This window comes from Anopheles funestus, chromosome 3RL (assembly GCF_943734845.2).
Source record: "Anopheles funestus chromosome 3RL, idAnoFuneDA-416_04, whole genome shotgun sequence".
NCBI lineage: Eukaryota > Metazoa > Arthropoda > Insecta > Diptera > Culicidae > Anopheles > Anopheles funestus.
This window is the reverse complement of record NC_064599.1, coordinates 23,044,083-23,066,394: the sequence shown is the minus strand read 5'-3', so window position 1 is coordinate 23,066,394 and position 22,312 is coordinate 23,044,083. Positions and strand designations below refer to the sequence as shown.

At 43.1% G+C, this 22,312-nt stretch overlaps 3 protein-coding genes across 12 annotated transcripts in view; 1 reads left to right on the top strand and 2 right to left on the bottom strand.

Annotated features, from left to right (window-relative positions):
- The window catches only part of LOC125771931 (phospholipid-transporting ATPase ABCA3-like), a 256,720-nt gene extending 240,130 nt beyond the window's left edge, over nt 1-16,590 (bottom strand). Inside the window, exons 1-7 of one of the 2 annotated variants that reach the window (XM_049443121.1) lie at nt 16,457-16,589; nt 14,281-15,266; nt 12,704-14,217; nt 12,568-12,641; nt 12,157-12,506; nt 10,207-12,089; nt 9,465-10,120 (exon numbers count right to left, since the gene is read on the bottom strand). In XM_049443121.1, coding sequence (XP_049299078.1) covers nt 9,940-10,120; nt 10,207-12,089; nt 12,157-12,506; nt 12,568-12,641; nt 12,704-14,217; nt 14,281-15,266; nt 16,457-16,574 — 5,106 coding nt within the window. In that variant the 5' untranslated portion in view covers nt 16,575-16,589 and the 3' untranslated portion in view covers nt 9,465-9,939. Of the gene's footprint in view, nt 1-9,464; nt 10,121-10,206; nt 12,090-12,156; nt 12,507-12,567; nt 12,642-12,703; nt 14,218-14,280; nt 15,267-16,456 lie in introns of those variants that run through there. The other variant, XM_049443122.1, reaches the window with a different exon arrangement.
- The window catches only part of LOC125771924 (uncharacterized), a 182,459-nt gene that overhangs the window by 86,689 nt on the left and 73,458 nt on the right, over nt 1-22,312 (top strand). The gene's annotated exons all lie outside the window — the stretch shown is intronic.
- Nucleotides 1,525-9,425, bottom strand: LOC125771932 (phospholipid-transporting ATPase ABCA3-like). 5 transcript variants are annotated; one of them, XM_049443125.1, is made up of 11 exons: nt 9,397-9,425; nt 7,164-7,405; nt 6,890-7,089; nt 6,530-6,790; nt 6,193-6,447; nt 5,981-6,113; nt 4,530-5,904; nt 4,366-4,454; nt 3,934-4,295; nt 2,007-3,865; nt 1,525-1,934 (listed from the first exon to the last, which is right to left on the bottom strand). In XM_049443125.1, the coding sequence occupies exons 1-11, from the start codon at nt 9,408-9,410 to the stop codon at nt 1,754-1,756; spliced, it is 4,971 nt and encodes a 1,656-aa protein (XP_049299082.1). In that variant the 5' UTR covers nt 9,411-9,425; the 3' UTR covers nt 1,525-1,753. The 5 variants fall into 5 exon arrangements, with proteins under 5 accessions (XP_049299082.1, XP_049299080.1, XP_049299081.1 ...); XM_049443123.1 differs by lacking the exon at nt 9,397-9,425 and adding an exon at nt 8,535-8,687; XM_049443124.1 differs by lacking the exon at nt 9,397-9,425 and adding an exon at nt 8,331-8,606.

Sequence of the window (22,312 nt, the reverse complement as noted above, 5' to 3'; positions counted from 1 at the left end):
TGTTTAAAATATACATTTTTTTAAAGAATTAAATGTTCAGCATATTCGCACTACACTCGATGAGATACGGTAATTCAATCTTTTAATGTTTGACATATGAAATTTTTGAGCAGACAAAAGCTTCGTTTTATTTGAAAGCTTTTATTATAGCAAATTTCGAGGGAGAATGTTACAAAAGTGTAAATAATTGGTCTATTCTTTTACTCCGTAATTAAAAAAAGGTTCAATCTTAAACAGTTAACCCTAATTCTAGACATTCCGATTAGAAGAAGAAAGAAAGTTGTAGAGGTGAAACGAAACGACCAGCCTAACAGAGCGTAATAATACAAACCGGGCACATAATTCAAACGTAACAACCGGTTTGCATTTCTTTTTTAAGGAACATTTCCTTTCCCTGAACCGTGTGATGTATTTAAAAAAAAGATAAATAAAAATACTACCCTCGCAAAATCTTATCCCAACAGTTAGTTTACAGAAGGTACCAAGCTCCTCACTTACTTGCGATGACGTCTTACTTGCGTCAACCAATCGCTAGCCTGTCCATGACTGATGATGGAATATGAACGATTATTTGATTGTTTTAAAATCGATTACCCATTCCCGGCATACACAACCAAGCTCCATACCGGCGCGTCTGCCATTGACATTGACAGAAATTTAATATTGATTCGCGGTGTTGCGCTCTTACCATCCTACATGACGTTTTATTTTTTTTTGTATAGATATAAATTTTGAACCAGTTTTCATCCGAAAACAGAATGGATCCCATGAATTGCGTGAAAGCCACCTGTAGAATTGTATGAGCGTGTGAAGGAATAACCTGAGTACATCGGGATCGATCGATGTTCCGGAAGGAAAATTTATTTATTTCCATTCCCTTTTCAGCGCCAGACTGGAATGCCTCTCGCCGTGGAGGTGTTTTAATTTTGCCTTCCGATTCTGGTACCACAGAACTGCCGTATTCGTATTTGTTTGTAACCGGAAGAAGGAGCGATCGACCAATAGTGGGCGACGCAGTGGGTTTCGCTTCTTCCGCTCGGAGTGTTGTCAAAATTGATTAATTTCATTTGCCGTTCATGCAGCATGCTTTTGTTTCGAAATTAATCACATTCTCGGCAATGGTGCTGTTCGGCCGTAACCTTGTTAGCGTACAGCATTATGTCGCGTTAGCCGCAGTGTGTACCACGCCCATCCATCGGCGAATTTTCCTCCGGTCACAGATGATTGATGAAAGCAATCCGACACATGCTAGAAATTCATGTCCTGTCATCTTGTCGAACGCATTGTTGCAGAAGTGGTAGAAGGAGAAGATTTGTGGGATGCTTTTGTTTTTCTTTTGTTGGAAAAACGGATACATTTGTGGGAAGCATGACTTGTGCAACTGACGTCGTTACCATATTACGTTACAAATGGTTCGATGTCCCCCGATTCCGAAAACCAATTAGTTTTAAATATGCTAAGCAAATAATCACCTCCTATGGCGACACGATCACTCAGAAACGAAAATTCAACACAAAGCACCTATCGTTTAACGACAATATGCGTCTGTTTATTTTTCTGCACAAAACAGTCGAATTGCATAAATCTCTTTCTTGTTTTGGAAACATTACTTAAAACCAACACCCATCACTGGTAACAATTAATACGTTGTTTGATCACAATTTGGTTGCACGTAAAATGCATGTCAATTGATTGCCTAATTGACGTGCCACAAGCGATAACCCTACCCCTTCCCCACTCAGGCTCTACGCCATTAGTCTACGATTCTTTGATATTTGGTGAAAAACAGGAACACCTGCTCGAGCGTTGTTTGCCCGAGAGCATAATCCTCAATACCGAGCCGATCCTTTGATGTTTCCATCAGACCAAACATGGTCGACCACCGTTGGTTGCTGCGTGCGATGTGAAACGTTAGCGAGTCCTGGTACTCTTCCCTAATAAGACAAATAAATAAATAAATCATTACAAAATCATTTACAAATCAACCGCAAATTGTTGCTACTTACTTTAACACAGCTCCCGTAAATTGACTAGTTACGAACGATTTAACCTTCTCGGCGGCATCCGGCTGACTGCGTTTTGTCTTGACCGTGAGCAGAAATCCTTCCGAGAATTTGTTCTTCAAATGTTGCGTCGAACCGAGACACTTAAACTCGCCATTCACCATGATGGCTAACCTGGTGCATAGTGCCTCACATTCTTCCATACTGTGTGACGTCAGTACGATCGATTTGCCCGAATTGCGAATCTTGCAAATCACGTTCCAAAACTGTCGTTTAGCTCCCGGATCCATGCCCGTAGTCGGTTCGTCCAAGTACACCACCGACGGGTTGCCAATCAGTGCCAATGCCGTGCTGAGCTTGCGCTTGTTACCTCCACTGTACGCTTTCGTCCGCTTGTCGAGATGCTTCGTAAAGTTCAACTCTTCCGCCAGCGTAAGTGACACACCATTAATCTCTCTTCGGCGAACGCCACGCATCAGGGCGAAGATGTGCAGTGTTTCGCGACCGGTCAGATCTTCCAACAGTGCGTCAAACTGTGGACAGTAGCCGATGTGCTTGTGCACACGATTCATATCCGTACGCAAATTGATCCCATTCACCCAGGCATCACCGGCCGTTATGTTCTCATCACCGGTCATCATCTTGAAGGTGGACGTTTTCCCTGCCCCATTGATACCAAGCAGTCCGAAACATTCCGAATGCCGCACACCAACGGATAATTTGTTCACTGCCGCAAATTTACCGTAGCTTTTGGAAAGCTCTTTCAACACCAGATTGTACGATGCTAGCTCTCCATCGCTACAAGCAGCTATCCGGCGTTTCTCCTCCAGCACATCCGAGTCAGTGTCTTCCTGATCGTTAGCCATGTCGACATTGTTGGCTTTGCGGGAGAAAATCTTCTTCATCACACGATAGTCCACGAGCAGTATGATCGCAAACGATACCAATCCAATACCGGTGAAGAACAGCAAGTTTCGATTGATGCCCGTCTGCTGATCGAAGGTAAACGCACTCGTACCACAACACTGCGGCACTAGCAAACATTTCAGTTCCTCCGTGCAGATCGTTATCTGTTCGCATGCTCGCTGACACAGTGCTTCCCGACCACCGACCATATTTAGTGCGTTCATACTCTGCGTCAGCGAGAAGCTCGGGAAGAATAAAAAGATCCACTCGAGCACGTCCGCCACATTCTGTAAATCGATGCCATCGAAGCGCAACAGTGAAACGGCGGTAAAGAAGATCGTACCGGATAGCACGTTTAGCAGCATCATCTTTACGAACCCGGTAGCGGGCACGTGGAACATGTACGCGAACAGATATGTTACCGGCAAGCTTGAGAAGGCGTAAAACAGTAACACCAAAAATGCTCTGCCCAGCTGATCGAACGTACTCCAACCGTCCTGCTGTATGATGGCAAGCGTTACGATGTAGAATATCGCTGACAATACAAACACCATATAATCCCACAGATAAGAGATCGTCCAGAAGAACGTGACATTAACGCCACTTACAAACTGCAATAGTTTGGCGCGTGTTGTACGTTCCTTGATGTAGAACAGGATGAACAGTGCCGACACGAATGCCATTGCGAAACCGGTGTTAAATGCTAACTGAAAGCCTGCATTCGCTCCTGTTTCCAAGCGCTGTAGCTGTGTGTCCAATCGGAATGGCAAGGGTTTATTGCTAATCTGCAACTCACAGTCCGGACAGAGCGATTGTAGAATCGCATTATAGATCAGATTGACTGCCAGCGGTGCACTGTGGTACGCTTTGTTGTTAAACCACGCCGTACAGATGGAGCTGTTCAGGGAAGCTCCTACCCAATAACGGGTATTAAATGCTGCGATATCCTGCGCTGCCTGAAAAATTGAAAACGAAATGACTTATGAAAGTTTTATTTCATTTTAAAACCGAGTACCTTTCCTACCTTGTTCAGTATATAGGTAGTCATATCTTCTTCGATCACAACTAGCTGATGTACCTGTGGCTCCTGTCGGAACCGTTCGCGAAAAGCTGCAGTAACGGCTTCTTGACCGTCGGTTGTTTCCAGCACCGTCAAGGACGCAGTGTATCCATCGAAGTTTAACTTCAACTCGGGAAGATCTCGCCCAGCTGAAGAGTTAAGGTAAATTAGATAGGACAGCAACACAAACAATACTGGAATTAGCATCTGCAGTGAAAGGGTTATCCAGCTGCGAATAGTTGTGAGGAACTTTTTGTAAAATTGCGCATAAATTTGTTGGAATAACCGCTTCGAACCGTCCAGGAGAGTAAGTCCTTCGAGTGAATCTAAAAACAGACAAGAACAAGGTGTAAGTTTATCCATTTCCGGCAAGCATATCTAAAGGTTGTTCCGTACATATATCGCTGCTTTCACTCATATCTACAGATCCATGGTCATTGGTCGCTGTCATTGAATGGTCCGTGTTGTGCGAATCACTTCCGGCGCTAGCAAACGAAAATTCAATCATACCAATTAATTAACTGTCCTTGCAGTCACACATCGTCCATTCCATTTCTCACCGTAAAAACACTTCCTCCATTGTGGTAAGCGATATCCCGTAGCTCGATATACCGCAGCTACCCATGTTGTCCTCCAACTCTTCCAGCATCGGCTGAAACACCTTCAAATATCCCTCCCGTAACACAAACGACAGCTCGGTCCCGATGTCCGTTTCGATACGCACATCCGGGATGTACTTCCGCAGTATAGCCACCACCCGTTGCTTATCACAGTTCGATGCCTTCACACAGATCAACCGATAACCGGCACCCAAACTTTTCTTCAGGAAAAACGGTGACCCGATTGCACGCAGCTTGCCCTCCGCCATTATCGCTATCCGATCGCCCAGTACATCCGCTTCGTCCATGAAGTGTGTGGAAAGGATAACCGTACGGTCAACCTTTTCCTTCTGGATCAGATCCCACAGGGCACGCCGGGCAGACGGATCCATACCGGAGGTAGGTTCATCGAGCAGAACCACCCGTGATCCACCGCACAGTGCAATCCCGACGCCTAGCTTACGTTTCATGCCACCGGACAGTGTGTGTGACTGGGCGTTCCGTTTGTCGGTCAGTTCGAGCAGGGTGACATACTTCTCTATCTCATTCGCCGTCTTATCACCCGGTACGCCCTTCAGCTGCGAGAAGAACTTCAAGTGTTCCGCTACAGTCAACTCGTTAAACAGTACATTGTGCTGGGGACAGAGACCCAACGAGAAGCGCACACCTTCGATATCCTTCCTTATATCGTATCCATTAACCAGTGCCGTACCGGAGGTGGGTGAAAACATTCCCGTCAGCATGGACATTGTTGTCGTTTTACCGGCACCATTATGGCCGAGCAGGACAGTTATCTGTCCATCGAACATGTTCAGATTTAGTCCCTCCACGGCCACCTTCTTCCCGTACACCTTGCGCAAATTCACTATCCGTACGCCGGCACGTTCGATGTTCGGTTCTTGCTCGAAGTATACCGAGCTTTCCATCTTTTGCCGTTCACCGGGCCCATCCTCGATCCGATTCCGCTTCCAGAAATCACGCGTGAAAAGGAAATACCACGGTTTGGCAACACCGAACTCACCGGGCATTACCTGCTCGACGTACAGAGCAATGGCCAGGTAGAGCAGTGCATCCACCACAAACATTACCATCACCAGCCCGACACTGAATTCGTCACCCATCGAGGGTGAGGAGAAGAGGTTACTCCACTGCAAACCGACCTGATTTGCTTCCAGCCGTATCATGTTCATAATGCCGAACGACATGGCCGTGTTGGAGAGCAGGCTGGAAACTATCTTCGTCCCCATCGCCATCTCGTCGTAGTTCTGCACGGCAATGTTGAACGGTATAGCGAACAGGAACCACATTAGTCCAGCAATTCCAGCGGCAGTGTTCGCTAGACAAAAGATGATTAATCATTTCGGAGTTCTGGATCGATTTGTACTTGCGTCAGCACATTACCGGGTACGTACCTTTGTCGAAGAAGACACTCATCATGAAACAGAAGCATATCGTTACCAAAATGTACGTGAAGAAGAAGAACCACAGTACCGTCCAGTCGGCGTATTCGATTACGGATAAATCGGTGTTTGATGTTAGATTTGCCTGCAAATGAAGAAAGAGAGAATGAGATTGAGTTCAATTCCCTTCTCGACATCAGCCATGGATCGGTGCCCATCCTTACGCTGATTAGGAACACTAGCAGCGAGATTGTAATCAGCAGCAAGATGACACACCGTACGAACCAAGCCGTCCAGTGCAACCAGTTCGGCAGGCCCATGATCTTCATCGCTTCCTTTAGCTGCTTTTCCTTCTCGATGGTGATGAATTTCACCGTATTGATGCAGGTGTAGAAAAACGATATCAGTATAATCATCGGCAGTAAACGTTCCATTGCTACCAGCACCAAATCTTCATAGTACGGTGGATAAGGAAATCGCTGTGGATGAAGTTAGTTCACATTTTACGACTCTTTGCTATCGAATCTTTCCCATCATTTCCACCAACGATGACTCACTCACCTGCAGTGACACATCGGGCAGTGCGTATTGGGCACTCTGCCGTCGTATGAACGTTCGTGAAATAGCGGCCTGAAGCGAGAGGAACCCTTCGCGGTAATAATTCGGACTACCACCATCCGATTGGTTTGCATTCCGTAGGCCCTGCACGAACGGTACGACCATGAAGTTAGTACGCCAATTACCGAACGTCCATCCGGTGAAGCGCAGTTCACCCGGAAGACGAACTGCGAACCGAAGCTTTTGTGGCAAATCGGTTCTATTCTAAAAGGGGTGAAAAAAGAAGGACAATTTTTGACGGTTTATTAATATTGATTGATGAAGGTGAGGGGACCGCTGGAAAAAAAACTCCCAATTACTCACTGCATAGCTATCCGAGAACTCGATACCACCTATGTAGTTGCTCTGCATTAGACGACTTTCTAATTCACGTGCATTTTCCGTGGGAATTAATGCTACATTACGAAAAGTTTTAATCTCGTCTTGTAGTGCATCCTCTAGCAGCTTCTCCAGCATCGCATTTCGTGGTGAATATGCCACACTGAACGTCACAGGTGGAAAAACTGATCCGAAATAAAATATTGAAATTAGTATCAAAATAGTCTAAAGATTATAATCCACACCGCAAATTACTTACCACCTTCAAGATCAGTCAGCGATCCGATATGCAAACGATCAAAGATCGTTGGCTTGAGTACCTGGTCCGGGTCGACCAAACCTCGCACAACAATTAACATGGCACAGCACAGCACCGGTATGAGAATTTCGAACACCGTCTGTATGTAGTGGCGCTTCTGTATGATCCAGTTCTTCCACAGCAGCAATACAAACTTACTCCAGCGTGAAGTTGACGCCATTGTGGAGGATTTAGGAGGTGAGCTGTGTGAAGCAAACGTGTGGAGAACGATATGTTGTATTAAGTCTGGAGCGTTACAGCTTGCAGAAAGCTAAATTCCCGCTTTGAAGCTCGTCAGGAACGTAATCACACCTAAACACAAAATTGGCGATGTTTTTAACGTTCACCAAACAATGCGATGAAATAGAGTGCTTATCTATTCCCGATAGCACCAGTTCACCTTATCATTCACGCGCTCTTGACCGAGGGAAAACACCCACATTTGAAAAGTAATTGGCTTTTGATCAATTTTATCTACAATAGCGTTTGCTAGATAAACATTTATGATGGTGATAACATGCGTGTAGTTTGGCCTGATTCACGCTTGTCAATGCGCAGTGTTGAACAAGTGGAAGAATATTTTTAAAAAATCATTCTTCTCATTAGTGTTTTTATGTGAAGTTTATAGCAAACCAGTAAAATAGAAAACTAATGTAAATTCGGTGACCTCTAATCGTTCCGCTTCTATATACAAAACCATGAACCATTCCACTTAATGTCCTTCGATATATATCCAAGCTGACAAATTTTTATTTTCTTCGTCCACTGTTTGCATTAACTTCAAAATGAGTGTGAAACCATTTGGTTGGTTTAAATTGGAATATTGCCCCGTATTCCGACCAACGTTGGATGATTCATACTCTCCACACTATGCTCAGAATGATAATGCAAACGTTATCTTTTCAGCATCACGTTCAAGCATATGTGGCCCCAATCATAATAGCACGTGGTAATTAATTTGCCAAGGGTTACGCGTAAAATAAATAACTTCCTTATCCCTTATCGCATCTGGACACACTCATTTTCCACAACATAACCGAGAACTTCGCGAAACTTCTCCGGGGAACGGTAAGGGTGGAATTCTATGTTATGCTTCTCGTTAGTCAATCTGGCGCAATTGGACTGTACCTTTTGTGCTCATGCATCACAAATGTTATGACGATCAAGTTGCGTCACTTTCCGTATCACTGCTGCTGGTATAGGTTTGACTTAATTTTTCTGTTCTCGTTCAACGAGCTTCAAACGACTTAATCGAGCATTAGTGTTGGATGCATATCATTTTTCTACACTATTATTACCACTACCAACCACTAACAACCGGAAACACTATACCGTGCACGACAGCTACGGACCGCTTGTGCCGCATGTCCACGTTGAACTGATTGTGCGGCGAATCCATTTGTGGCACTCGGTACGATCTTGGTACGAGCCATACCACAAATGACTCGCACGAATGTTTATCAACAAATCGCCAGAACCAACACCACACCACTATCGGTTGGCTACTAATGGGCATACAGTGACCATGTATGCGACCATTACTAAGCACAAATACTCCATTGGTACGTCTTTTAAACGCGTGCTTTCCCACGCGTGACGCTAGACTGAAGGTGTTTTTGTTTGCGTGTGACCTTACGTTGGCGTGGAAGTTTGGGGTTGATAAAAAAAACTTTCCACCCCGTACGTCATCAACGTTAGCCGGTAACTGTATCGGTGTGGGTAAATATTCCACCAACGAACGATTGTCCTTTGCCACACTTTGGAAAAAGTGACCAACGGTAGTGACCCTTGGAAAATTGATTTTTTTCCTCAAGAAATCGATTTTGACCCCCTTTAACGTTGATGTCGTTTTCACGTACCATCTGGCCCGCTCCGGCTAATGTTTTTGTTCAAAGCAACACTTAGTCCCCGCCAGACAGGTGTGTATTATTCACTTCATGTTATCAACATTAGACGTGTAGGTGGAATATTAAAACACATGCATTAATTGCTCCAACCGAGGCAAAACATGATTTGGAGGAGGAAGCGTTGTAGTGTAGGGATGGTACTTGAATATTGGATACGTTAACCTCTTATCACGTATGCATTTAATAGCAGCAATAGTTCTCTTTCTGCAGTACAATCCAGATTAAAAATATGGATTATGAAAAGGTTCGGATAATTATATAAAGTGTTTTAGGAACTGGCCACTTACCTATTAATTTTCATCTGGAATTAATTTTCAAAAACCATTTTTTTCTCATTACAGGTAATCCATCTATATTGCACTGGAAATTTTGTATGCTGTATTACAAATCGTGAGTGAAAATAATTTGTTACGCTGTTAAACTTTCAAAAAATACCTAAACGATAAAACTAAAATAACAAACTGCAATTAAATACTTGCTTCAATGTGAGAATTAAATTTAGATTTGTTTACAAATCATCATTCAACTGGCCTACTTTTTCTGCTGCTTGTGTTACGAATGTCTACTAGATGATGCTTCAATCAGATAAAACTTTAACAAATTTTGAAAGCTTATGTTTTAATTCAGTTATGATTGAAAATTACAACCTACAAGACTTATGAGTTATCTTAATTTGTAAAATTAGCTTTCGAACTAAGCTTCCCATTCAAAAATTTAATGCGCCCTTTAATACTTTGTCCTTAAAACAAACATTTTTGTTCCTTGCTGTCAATGCTCGTGTCTGTCGATACTCGTCTCGATAAAAGAGACGTGTCACAGTCGCAGGCGCTTTACTCAGTAACGCGCTGATATTTGGTGAAAAACAAGAACACCTGTTCGAGCGATGTTTGACCGAGTGCGTAGTCCTCTATTTCTAGCGACTCTTTGGAGCTTTCCATCAGACCGAACATCTGGGACCATTTCAGGTCCGTCACCGGTATGTGGAACGTGAGTGAATCTTCGTATTCCTCTCTGTAAGACATAAAGAATTAATAATAACACATCATTATGGAGCAAGGAGCTGCCTTCGTACATTCGTATACAGCCGAAATACTCACTTTAACACGGCTCCATTGAAGCGACTCATTACAAAGTCCTTCACGCCAGCGACACGCTTTTGCTGAGCTTCGGAAGATCCTCGCGCTACCTTCACCGTGAGCAGAAATCCTTTGGAGAACTTGTTCTTCAGATGTTGCGTCGAACCGAGACACTTAAACTCGCCATTCACCATGATGGCTAACCGAGTGCATAGTGCCTCACATTCTTCCATACTGTGTGATGTCAGTACGATCGATTTGCCAGTATTACGCAGCTTACAAATAACATCCCAGAACTGTCGTTTAGCTCCCGGATCCATGCCCGTAGTCGGTTCGTCCAAGTACACTACCGACGGGTTACCCAGCAGTGCTAAAGCCGTGCTGAGCTTTCGCTTGTTACCTCCACTGTACGCTTTCGTCCGCTTGTCGAGATGCTTCGTAAAGTTCAACTCCTCCGCAAGAATGTAGGACACATTTTTCACCTCTTGTTGTCGTACGCCTCGCAATAGCGCAAAAATGCGCAACGTTTCTCGACCCGTCAGATCTTCCAGCAGTGCGTCAAACTGTGGACAATACCCAATCTGACGGTGTGCCCGGTTCATATCGGTACGCAGGCTAATACCCTTCACCCAGGCATCACCGGATGAAATTTCCTCATCACCGGTCATCATCTTGAAGGTCGTTGTCTTCCCGGCTCCGTTGATACCGAGCAGTCCAAAGCACTCAGAATGGTTAATGCCGATGGATAGGTTGTTTACCGCTTGGAAATTGCCATAATACTTTGTTACATCCCGCAACAGCAAGTTATGTCCATCGATGTCCGTACGGTTGAGATTCTGTATACGGCGCTTTTCATCCAGTACGTCTGAATCGATCTCGGAACTCATGGGATTCTGTGATCCAGATGGATTGAGCTTGGACTTCCGACGGAACAATCGTTGCAGTACACCGTACTCCAGGCTAAACAGCAACCCAAAGCTGATACATCCAATCAGCAGACAAAATAGTAGATTCCGTATGATTCCAACCTTGCCGAATGAGAACACCTCCAGATCGCAACAACGTTTATCGATGCCACACAAATTGTTAACGTCACACAATGGTCCAAGCAGATCGCAAGCTTTCTTACATGAGATCGCCGTACTGGAGGCTGCATTGAGATTGTTCAACCCGTGGCTAAGTATAAAGTTGGGGAAGAACATGAAAACCCATTCGAGTCCTTCGGCCACATCGTTCAGATCAATGCCGTCAAACTTGAGTATGTTGACCGCAGTGAAGAATATAGCACCGGAAAGCACGTTGATGAACATCATACGCACGAATCCGGTAGCGGACACGGTGAACAGGAACGAGAACAGATATGTCACGGGTAGGGCAGCGAATCCAAAGAAAAGCAGCAGTAAAAAGGCACGTCCTAGTTCATCAAACGAAGACCATCCTTCCTCCTGGAAGATGGCCACCGTTGCGATGTATACTAAACTGTTCAGTACGAACAGTGTGTAGTCCCATACGAAAGCTAGCAGCCAAAACATGGTCACGTTGGTACCGCTGACGAACTGCAACAGCTTAGCACGCGACGTCCGCTCCTTGATGTAGAACATGATGTACAAAGCCGTCACGAATGCCATCGCAAAGCCTGTGTTGAACGCAAGCTGAAACCCAGCGTTCAGGCCCGTGTTGAGCTTTTTCAGCTGCGTGTCCAACCGATACGGAAGCGGTTTGTTTATCACATGCAACCGACACTGGGAGCATTGGGCTTGCAGGACGGCGTTATAAATTAGATTCAGGGCCAGCGGTGCCGTGTGGAAGGCTTTGTTGTTAAACCAACCCACGTACGATGACCCGCCACCGATGGTAGCACTAACAAAGTATCTCGTATTTACTGAGGCAATGTCCTCTTTGGACTGAAATGCAAGAAAATGGGATGATCACAGCACATCAACCAGCAATCGATTCAATCGAGAAACTTACCTTACGCACAAGGTACTCTGTCATGTCCTCATCGATAGTAACTAGATCACGTTCGGCAAACATGTTCTGGAAAGCTTCAACCCTTGCCGGATTGCCATTCGTACGCTCCAGTACTGTGATGGCTTTCTCGTAGGAATCCATGGTTATCTCCAGTTCCGGCAGATCCTGTCCTGCCGAAATGCTTCTCGTAATGATGAACGACATGCCGACGAAGAATATTGGAATGACAAACATCATTACCAGCTGAATCCAGGCGCGTATGGACGATAGGTACTTCTTTAGCAGCTGTGCTTGTATTTGGTTTAACAGGAGCTCCTTACCGGTCAGCAGGTGCAGTCGATCCAATGCATCTGCAGGGACATACTAGATTTAGTCGACGCTGGTTAGGAGCTTTTCATTAAGTAAACTTACACTCTGTACTGCCTGTCTCTACAACAACACCGTTTGTATGGTTTCCCGTTTCATCAAAACTATCACTACCGGCCCTGAAAGAGAAGACAATCATTATGCAATTCCAATTCTTCGGTAACAATTCTCCAAAACGTACTTCAGGAACACTTCCTCCATTGTTGTGAGCGAGATGCCATAGCTCGTGATACCGCAACTAGCCATTTGCTGCTCGATATCTTCCAAAAGCCGCTGGAACACGTCAATGTAATCTTCCTTCAAAACGAACGAAAGTTCCGAACCAATGTCCGTGTCGATGGTAACGTCCGGGATGTACTTCCGCAGTATAGCCAAAAGCCGCTGCTTGTCACAGCGTGCATCCTTCACACAGATCAACCGATATCCGACACCAAAAGATTTCTTCAGGAAGAAGGGTGATCCGACCGCTTTCAGTTTACCCTCCGCCATGATCGCTATCCGATCGCCTAGCACATCAGCCTCGTCCATGAAGTGCGTTGATAGTAGCATCGTACGATGTTGCTTTTCTTTCTGCAGTAAATTCCACAGTGCACGCCGGGCAGATGGATCCATACCGGAGGTGGGCTCATCGAGTAGTACCACCTTCGAACCACCACACAGTGCCATACCGACGGCTAATTTTCGCTTCATACCACCCGATAGTGTGTGTGACTGAGCATCACGCTTGTCAACCAGTTCGAGCAACTTCAGGTACCGATCAATCTCTTCACTGACTGCCTGCACCGGCACACCCTTGAGACGTGAGAAAAACTTCAAATGCTCATCCACGGTCATCTCGTCGAACAGTACATTATGCTGTGGACAGAGGCCCAACGATGATCGTACACCCTCAATATCGGTGCGAATGTCATGCCCGTTGATAAGTGCCGTTCCAGAGGTAGGTGAGAAGACACCGGTTAGCATGGACATTGTTGTCGTTTTGCCCGCTCCATTATGTCCAAGCAGTACGGAAATCTGGTTCTCGTACATGCGTAAATTTAACCCATCCACTGCTGCCTTGGTTCCTTTGTACACCTTGCGAAGTTGTTTAATTTCCACCCCAGCATATCCGGCTGGATCCTGTTCGATGTATCGGGATTCGGTTGTAGCGCTCTGTTCGATGCCATTGAACAGCGTGTCACGCGATGGAGTTCGTTTTCTTACCCAGAACTCCTTCGTGAAAGGGAAATACCATGGCCGTGCTATACCAAACTCTCCTGGCATTACCTGCTCAACGTAGAGTGCGATCAGCAGATAGATCACTGCATCTACTAGTAGCATGATGATCACCAGCCCAACATTGAAACCATCGTCAATGGTGGCCGGTTCGAAGAGATTCGACCATCGCAACCCGGCCGCTGTTGCCTCGAGCCGAATGGTTAAAAACATTGCGAATGACATGCCGGTGTTCGAGAGGAGACACATGCCTATCTTTGCTCCCGTTCCCATCTCGTCGTAGTTCTGCTGGCTCACGTTGAACGGAAGCTGTGTGGCGAACCAGAGCAACCCGGCAATACCGGCAGCCGTGTTGGCTTTGCTGAAGAACACACTTATCATAAAGCAAAAGCATATCGTTGTGATACTGAATATGAAAAAGAAGAACCAAATAAGCGTCCAGTCGGAATTTTCAAAGATTGCCGCCGAGCTAAATGGAACCTGTGGGAGAAACGTACAATCAACTAAATGCTGCCTGTTAAATTTTCCAAAGTTTCTACTTACACAAAGTAAAATCGTGATAAGGGACAACGAGACCGTCAACAGGATGAGGCACTTCACAAACCATGCCGACCAGTGTAACCAGTTGGAAAGGCCCATAATCTTCATCGCTTCCTTTAGCTGCTTCTCCTTCTCGATTGTGATGTATTTAACCGTGTTGATGCAGGTGTAGAAAAACGATATGACGATGATAAGCGCTAACAGCTGTTGCAGTGCTTCCAGAATCGCATCGTCGTAGTATGGCGGGTACGGATATCTTTGCACGTGTACCGTTGGTAGATCGACACCAGTTAGACGACGTTCCAGCAATGCTCTAGAGATTGCTCCCTGTATCCCAAGGAATCCTTCATTGTAATAGCTTGGTGAGCCACCATCGTCCTCTTCCGGATTGCGCAACCGGGGTGAGAATGGTACCACTAGCAAGTTTGTCATCCAGTTCGAAAACTGAAACTGATCGTCACGCAGTTCGGCTGGGAAGCGCACAGCGAACGTTAGGTTATCTGGCATAGTGTCTCCCATCATCCAATTAGCCCAACTATCATCAAACTCTACACCGGCCAAAAAGGATGATTCCGCCAGTACACTTTCCATTTCCCGGGCATCAGCAAACGAGGCATAGGTTAGTCGTGCTTTAGGATCATTTGCGTTCAACGATCGCACAGCGTTCTGTACGATCTCCTCCAGTAAATCATTCCGTGGGGAGTAAGCTAGCTTAAACTCAAAATTCTTATCTTCCGCCAGTTTCTCAAGATGTGTTAGCCGGTCAGTTTCTAGAGGTTTAAATACCGTATTTTTGTCGATATACTCCGGATCGACCAGTCCTCGTACGAGCAGCAGGATGGAGCAACACAGCACCGGTATTATAATTTCAAACAGCGTTTGAATGTAGTGTCGTTTCTGAAGGATCCAATTCTTCCACAGGAGAAGTACGAACTTCTCCCAATTGCTGGTCGCCATTGGTCTGTCAATCTGTGCCAGATAGGGCGTCGCTGTGAAAACGAAAGTGATGGAACAGGTGATGGAACAGCAATTATAGGGGTGTGATTGTACAACCAAAATCAGCTCTTATCACTATTAACGTAACCATAACAAGACCTGGCCCTTGTGACTGATCATACTGATTTCTCAATGGGAATTTCAATGTTGCGGGTTGGAAATATTTGAAGCGCAAAACTTCACCTTAACCGGACGTTTATGATGGATTGGATTCATAAAGAGATATTTTTTAAGTACGTTATACCTCTTAACTGAATTGTAAACTTGATGTTATCATAAAACAAATAGAAAAGATAACGAAATAACTATTATTTTACATTGATAGTGCTTTGCTGGTTGCTATGCTAACGTCTAAATTGGCCAGTGTAGCTAGACAACCCTGTTGAAGTATCGAGCACGAACAATTTTTGGCTTTTATTGAACTAACTTCCAGTACAGAGCTAATTGTTTTACACAGTTATTTTTGTTTACAATCCTGCTTACAGTAAGCACAAACTTTTACACTATCTTTTACACTAAGGTAACTTTTACACACGAGCCACCTTGCTCAAAATCGTTCTCACTTCTGATGCGTCACCTGGTTCCGGTAATATATTCACTCATTTTTATTTTTATCTATGACAAGAACCTACGAACGAACGTGTTAAATTACTGAAACGCAAAACTAGTGAACAAAGATGAATGAGTCATCGAACGTTGAGACTATTTGCAAACTAGTTTCTATAACACTTCAAATACGTTACACAATACGATTACGACACGTGAGTCCTTTTTTTTTACTTCTTAAGAACGGCCTGGCCGTATTAAAACTTATTTTACCTCGTAGCAGGATAGTCAGTCCATGCTACGAGTAGACGGTCCGGATGGGGTTTAATCCCCAGTCTTGCCGTGAGGAAGGGCGACGTTTATCACAAACACCACCTAAGTAAGTCCATAACTGGCCGAAAATTTTAAAACATAAGTTGAACATCCAGATCTTTAAACAGAGAAATGTTTGACTAACTCTTAATCACTTATGAAGCAACTGATTTTAAACAAAGGTATATTGTTTAACCTACAAGCACTTTCTCTGTTTCAACTAAAATATAGTCGGACAAACACTTCACATTCTATTACAACTTCAGCACAAATAGTTGAACCAAACGCATAATTTCTATCATTCCCATCCAACTGCATTACATACCGTTGAAAATTCTTATGCCACTGCTACTATTCACCAAATACTGTTGCCACTTATTGCCGCTAGATGTATCTGCCGGAAACGTGCGATTCGCAATGACTAACAACCTCACTTGTAACATGCTTTTTCTTATAACAGTCGAAGGTGTCCATACGACAACACACAAAAAAAACAACTCCGTAGCTTATCGGAGGTGTGATAATCAATTGTCTGTTTGTCGCCTGTATGTGTGTCTATCTGTTTGAAGAGATATGCACAGAAAATGAATGTTTTGCTCGTATTGCACTACAGGAAATTGAGTACCCTTCCGGCAATCAAAACGTAGGGCGGAATAAATCGCGCACGAGCACACGACCAATATCGTATGCCGTGATAAGATAAACACAGCTCAGAGCACTGTCCCGTGCCGGGATTGAGTCACAGCCCTGCAGCCAGACACGCGGCCATCGGGATCCCTTTATGACCCAATACAGTAAGCCCGCAGAAAGAATTCCCCCCCATCAATACACGCCTTCGCGGGATGATACAGACGCCATCGGAATGAGCGCACACGAGCTGGAGAGTATATCGGGGGGAACGAATTGGTTGGTTTTAGCCGGTTCATTGATACGGCGATACGTTTCGAGAAGGTGTTTCGATCGATAAGACAACTGAATAGGTCCACGAAACAAACAGCTGAAGACGACTACGGCAAACACGTTTGCTCTCCAGACAATCAGTTCCGAAAGCTTTTCACCGTCCAGCATCGCTGTGGAAAGTGGCAACTCATGTTTCTAGGCCCTCGATTTTTGCAATGTAATGCCATCGTTATTATTCATTGTTGAAACGATAGGGCGCGTCATTGGCAGCATGTGACTGACTAAGCTTTGGGCGGATTGCAACCTTATCTAAGAATTTCTATGTTGTTGTACAGGTGCACCAAATCAAAACACGGTGTGGCACATTTTTACGATCACCGGAAACCGGATGGAATAAATTGAAAGCAGCGATCTTTTAATCTCGATTGATGGATGAGAAAGTTCTAGGCGACTGTGAAGATGTAAAGATAATAGATTCAGCTTTTATTGTGAATGCACTTTTTCTGACGTTTAATAAATTTCTTAAAGAAAAATTCGGTTTTAATATTTAACCTTGAACTCAACTGGGACACTTTAAGAATGAATGCTTGTTAGCGTTGTATCACTACGTTGTATATTTTCAATTTAACAAACCCCAGTTTTGTACGGATAATGCGTATTTTGGCCTTTTTTGGATGAAAGAAAACATTCGAGTTGAATCGAAAGCTTTGTTCATCTATCAATCGAAATGGCAAAGAGAAAACCACACCGTTTGCATAATACTAACGTTTCAAACGTCTGAGTGTTAGACGTTTGAGAACTGTTTTTAGTGGTTGGTGATTATCCGTGCATAACTGGACTCAGCCCTTGCCAAATTACTGATAACTCCTATAACAAACACATCTCGTTTCAATGATATATAATATTAGTGAATAATGCGTAATATTTGTTCCAGTATGATGTATGATAGATGATTTTTTTTTCAATTTGTTCAATGGTTTTTTATTCGTATTGCCGTATTGCTTACAACGATTGAAGGCTTTAAATAGCATACAATTCAACAACAATCCGCGTTACACTATATTATAAATCGATTGTCTACAATCACACAACCTAACTGTCATTCAATTGTTACTTTTGAGCATAAGAAATTTAAGTAAAGTAAGGTTCCAGTAAAACATTCGCGAAACAGTACTACAGTACGAGGTTTAAGATCCGGCATTTTACGAATTTGGGTGCCGTGTCATAAAAAACAAAAAGTACTTAAAAAGTTGGATAATATATGATATTATTGAAGTGGTGTAATATGTTCAATTTTGGCTTATAAATTTCAATTTAATATGGTATGCTGTTTACCATTCATTGCCGCACATCATCAATGCTTTTACCACAAATATTTGTATCAGACTAAATAATAAAGGAATAACACTGATTAAACAAATTTCAATAATGTTATTAATATCCGGTACATCGCATCACAATGCAATGCGGTTATATTTTAATAAATAATCATATAATTGCCACAACAAAAAACCAATCAATACAACGTGTAGACTGCCAAACATACACCCGATAAGGTAATCTAAAAGGAAGAAATATTTTGTGAACATTGCAAATACAGAAACAACAGCATAAGCGGTGCTAACAAAACGGCAAACGCCATACTAATCAATTATAAATAAAATGAAAAGCAATGTTTGGGATATTATGGTTTTATTTGAAATTTTGCTATAAATTGCCTCCATTACGCAGTGCACTGCCTCACACCACCCTGACCGTGTTAGTAAACGAACACCTTATCTACACAAGTATTAAAATACACAAAATGTGAAGCAAAATGCAACACTGATGTAAATATCACCTCACCACAAAAACAACCCACATCCCGCCGTAATTAAATCGCAAATTGGAAAGTTCAGATATAATTAAGCAAAACGTGGTTACGGTACGGGTTAGGGCGACATTGTCCAGTGTGTGCTAATTGAACCAAATGCGCTCGTGGCTATTCAATGCCCTGTGCGGTCGAGCTTGAAGCAGGCTTTAACTAAACCACCTTTTGGGGCACGGTACAATGCTTCCTTTTTGGTGGCGTAAAACACCGTACGCACCGTATTGTATTCGACCATTCGACACAAAATCCATCAATGATGCAGTGGAATTGATTCGTCACCCATTCTTCGTCACCTCGGCGTTCGTCAACACCTCTAGGTGATCGGGATTCCGTGTGGCGGGGAGAAAAAAAACGGAACCTGACCAGTTTGGGTAACGAGTAGCGGAATGCAATTTTCAATAATAGAATAATCAAACTATGAAATTCTGCTGCTGCTTCGTTTCATCTCTTCCCAGTGTCCCGTGCCGTTTTTGTTTGTTTGCCGTAAATGTTTGCTACGTTTCGTTATCAGTATGCGCACGAGTGCACCACCGAAACGGAAGTCCTTACTGTCAAACGAGCCGTACAATCGCACACACACACACACCCCAGACGGGTGCACGTTGCACAGGTGTGCCGGGCTGGTTGCAATCCGTACCGGAAACATGGCCTGTCTGCTTCCGGCAACCGGAACTTACCGGCAATGTTCCGCCAGAAATCGATCGCTGCATGTGTGTTTGGTGGCACTGCCTGTGATAAGGTAGGCACATGTTCGCCTGTATTGTTTTCTGCGTTGAGGATGTGAGCATTGTATAAGTGTTTGCGTGTATGTGTGTCTATTTGCGATAGTGGTGTGGCACCAGCTTTCCGAAAGTATGCCACATCCAATAAGCTTGCGGTGTGCTGTTGTTTTTTTGCCAAGTTATGGAAGCTGCATTTAAGTGCATAGCAGATGCAATGCATCCTCAGTGGATGGTGCTCCATTTGGATATTTCTGCAAGCCTTACTTTAAGAGCGTTTTGAACAGGAGCTAAAAGAAGAACAAAAAAATGGCTCTAGACTAATGGACCGTTTAGGCTCACCAGTTCCGTACTTTTGCTTTCTATTTGCACTAGAAAGTGTTAAGAAGGGTCGTTTTGCACTTGGTAATGATATTTATTAAGGATGGAGCAGTGTTTAAAGCAGCAAAATGATGTTGAAATTATCAGTACAATTAAAGCTGTATGTATAAGATTTTCTTTTCAATCGTTCTAGCTGATCAAGCAGAGATGACTCACTCATTACGCTGTAAGCTTTATCACTCATTGATGATTCATCGAATGCTTTTAAGTGAAAGTACTTTTGCAAATAATCTTGACATGACATTGATTCATTTATCGATATCGATTGTTATACGTACCTTCACAGTTCACAATATCGAAAAAAAGGATTTTAATTACCGTAATGCAGCCACATTCAGCAACTCTGCTGTAATTTATCCTGATACAGGATTTCTCCGAATTTTGCTCACTCTCTTTGTCACAAACAAAAAGTTACAAATCATACAGTAAGTTGTGCTGCATTCAATACAAAATTTCCAATTTGCTAGAAACAGGAGAAGGAAGGAGCAAATTCTACGGAAAAACCTACCCTGACACATGACATTCTATTAAACGTACAATGCATAAAACATTTTATCGCTCGTTTTAAATCACAGTTTTGTAATCTCTGCTCAGCGCTCGAACAAAGCGCTGGTTGGATCGTTTGCCGGATCGATAGCATATTTTATGTAACTAAGCTGTACATATATAATCCACCATACTTACTTATTATCTCGCATCCAGCACAGATACGCACCAACGAGACAAAGAGCGAATTTATCTTTACCGCCTCGACATGCAGACATGGATCATTTATGTCGGATCTAATCGGCACACATTCGGGCAATAAATATGCACACTTATGTGATAAGCCAGCGGTATGCCATCGAAATTTGGTCGATTTTGATGATGAACATTACGATGACCCACGTCAACGGTCGTTTCGAGAAGGAAAAATGTTGGAGATTGTTTAGAATTATCTTTTCGTTTCTGTCACACATGATTATTCTTTATTATTCTTTATTTCTGAAAGTAATATAAAAAAATTGTAACATTTTACAATCGACAGTCGTTGCTACTTTATTACACATTTGTTTAATCTGGCAACATTGTCGCTAGGACATTTCATTATTAGGCTTCTTTTCTAATACTTTCTATTGAGCAATTTTTTTTCGAGTTTTAGTTCATTATTGCAATTGGACGTTTCGGAAGTCGTAGAATGTTAAGAAGAATTACAAAAATATCGGAAGAAATATCGGACAACGGAAGATAATTCCTTTTAAAGATCCTGCACAAAACAGAAGAAGTACTCAGAAAAGCACTAGTAGTAACTCAACAACCCATTCATCTTTATTTGTAACAGTTCCAACGGCAAAAATGAAATAAGTTTTGACATCGAATTGTAATTGGTGTTCTTCGTGACGATATTCATCATCGAGGAAGCCTAATATACAGTCGAAATAATCGCTTCTTTATATTTGATGGGATCAAAAGTGTATCTTCTATTATGAACTTCTAAGAAAAAAGCAGGAAATAGCGCTCGGGAATCCAAAAGTTACCAGAGACTATGGAAAATAGCATCTGAAAGCGAAGGAAAAGATGTGGTTGTATGAATTTATAATCAATTGTTAACAAAAAAGTGTCTAATTTCTATTAAACAAACTATGATCATATTTTTAATTATATCTGAGACACATCGAATTCCGCCATTTTCTCATGCATAAAGAAAAAACTAGAAAGCTTTGTCTTGTTAAGTTCCTTCACTGTTGTTTGCAAATTAGATCCCCAAAGTACACTTGAAAGCGGTTTGAACAACGATTTATTCTCATTAAAACGACCCGTTTGGCGTTTCGATCAATAGGCGGCCAAAAATAACGAAACGCCATTGTTTCCGCAACAAACAATAACCAATTTGTGAATTATGCTTCATCAATCATAATAATTTGCATCAATTGGCATCAGTCCTTCGTTGGCTCGAGCTAACGATTAGACCGTTTCTCATTGAACACAGGTAAAAGCAAGGAAGCCAATGTTCGGGAAAAGCTTTTCATTTTAAGTTCCATTCAATGCACCAAACTCTCGCAACAATGATTTCTATTCGCTATTATTACGATTAGCTTTGCATGCGATGGTAAACGAACGTACGTCCGTTTAGCCACAAATCCTAACCGATGACGCACAGAAGCCCACTAACAGGATACCTTCTCGTCAAAACCATGGTCGACCATTTTGTTACATAATTCTTCACTCACCAGGCACCATTTCCATTTATGCGCATCCCACGGATGAAGCAGAATCAATTACCAACCAACGCTTAGCGTCCGTTCCGTTCGTCGGAAGTGTGGTAAATATT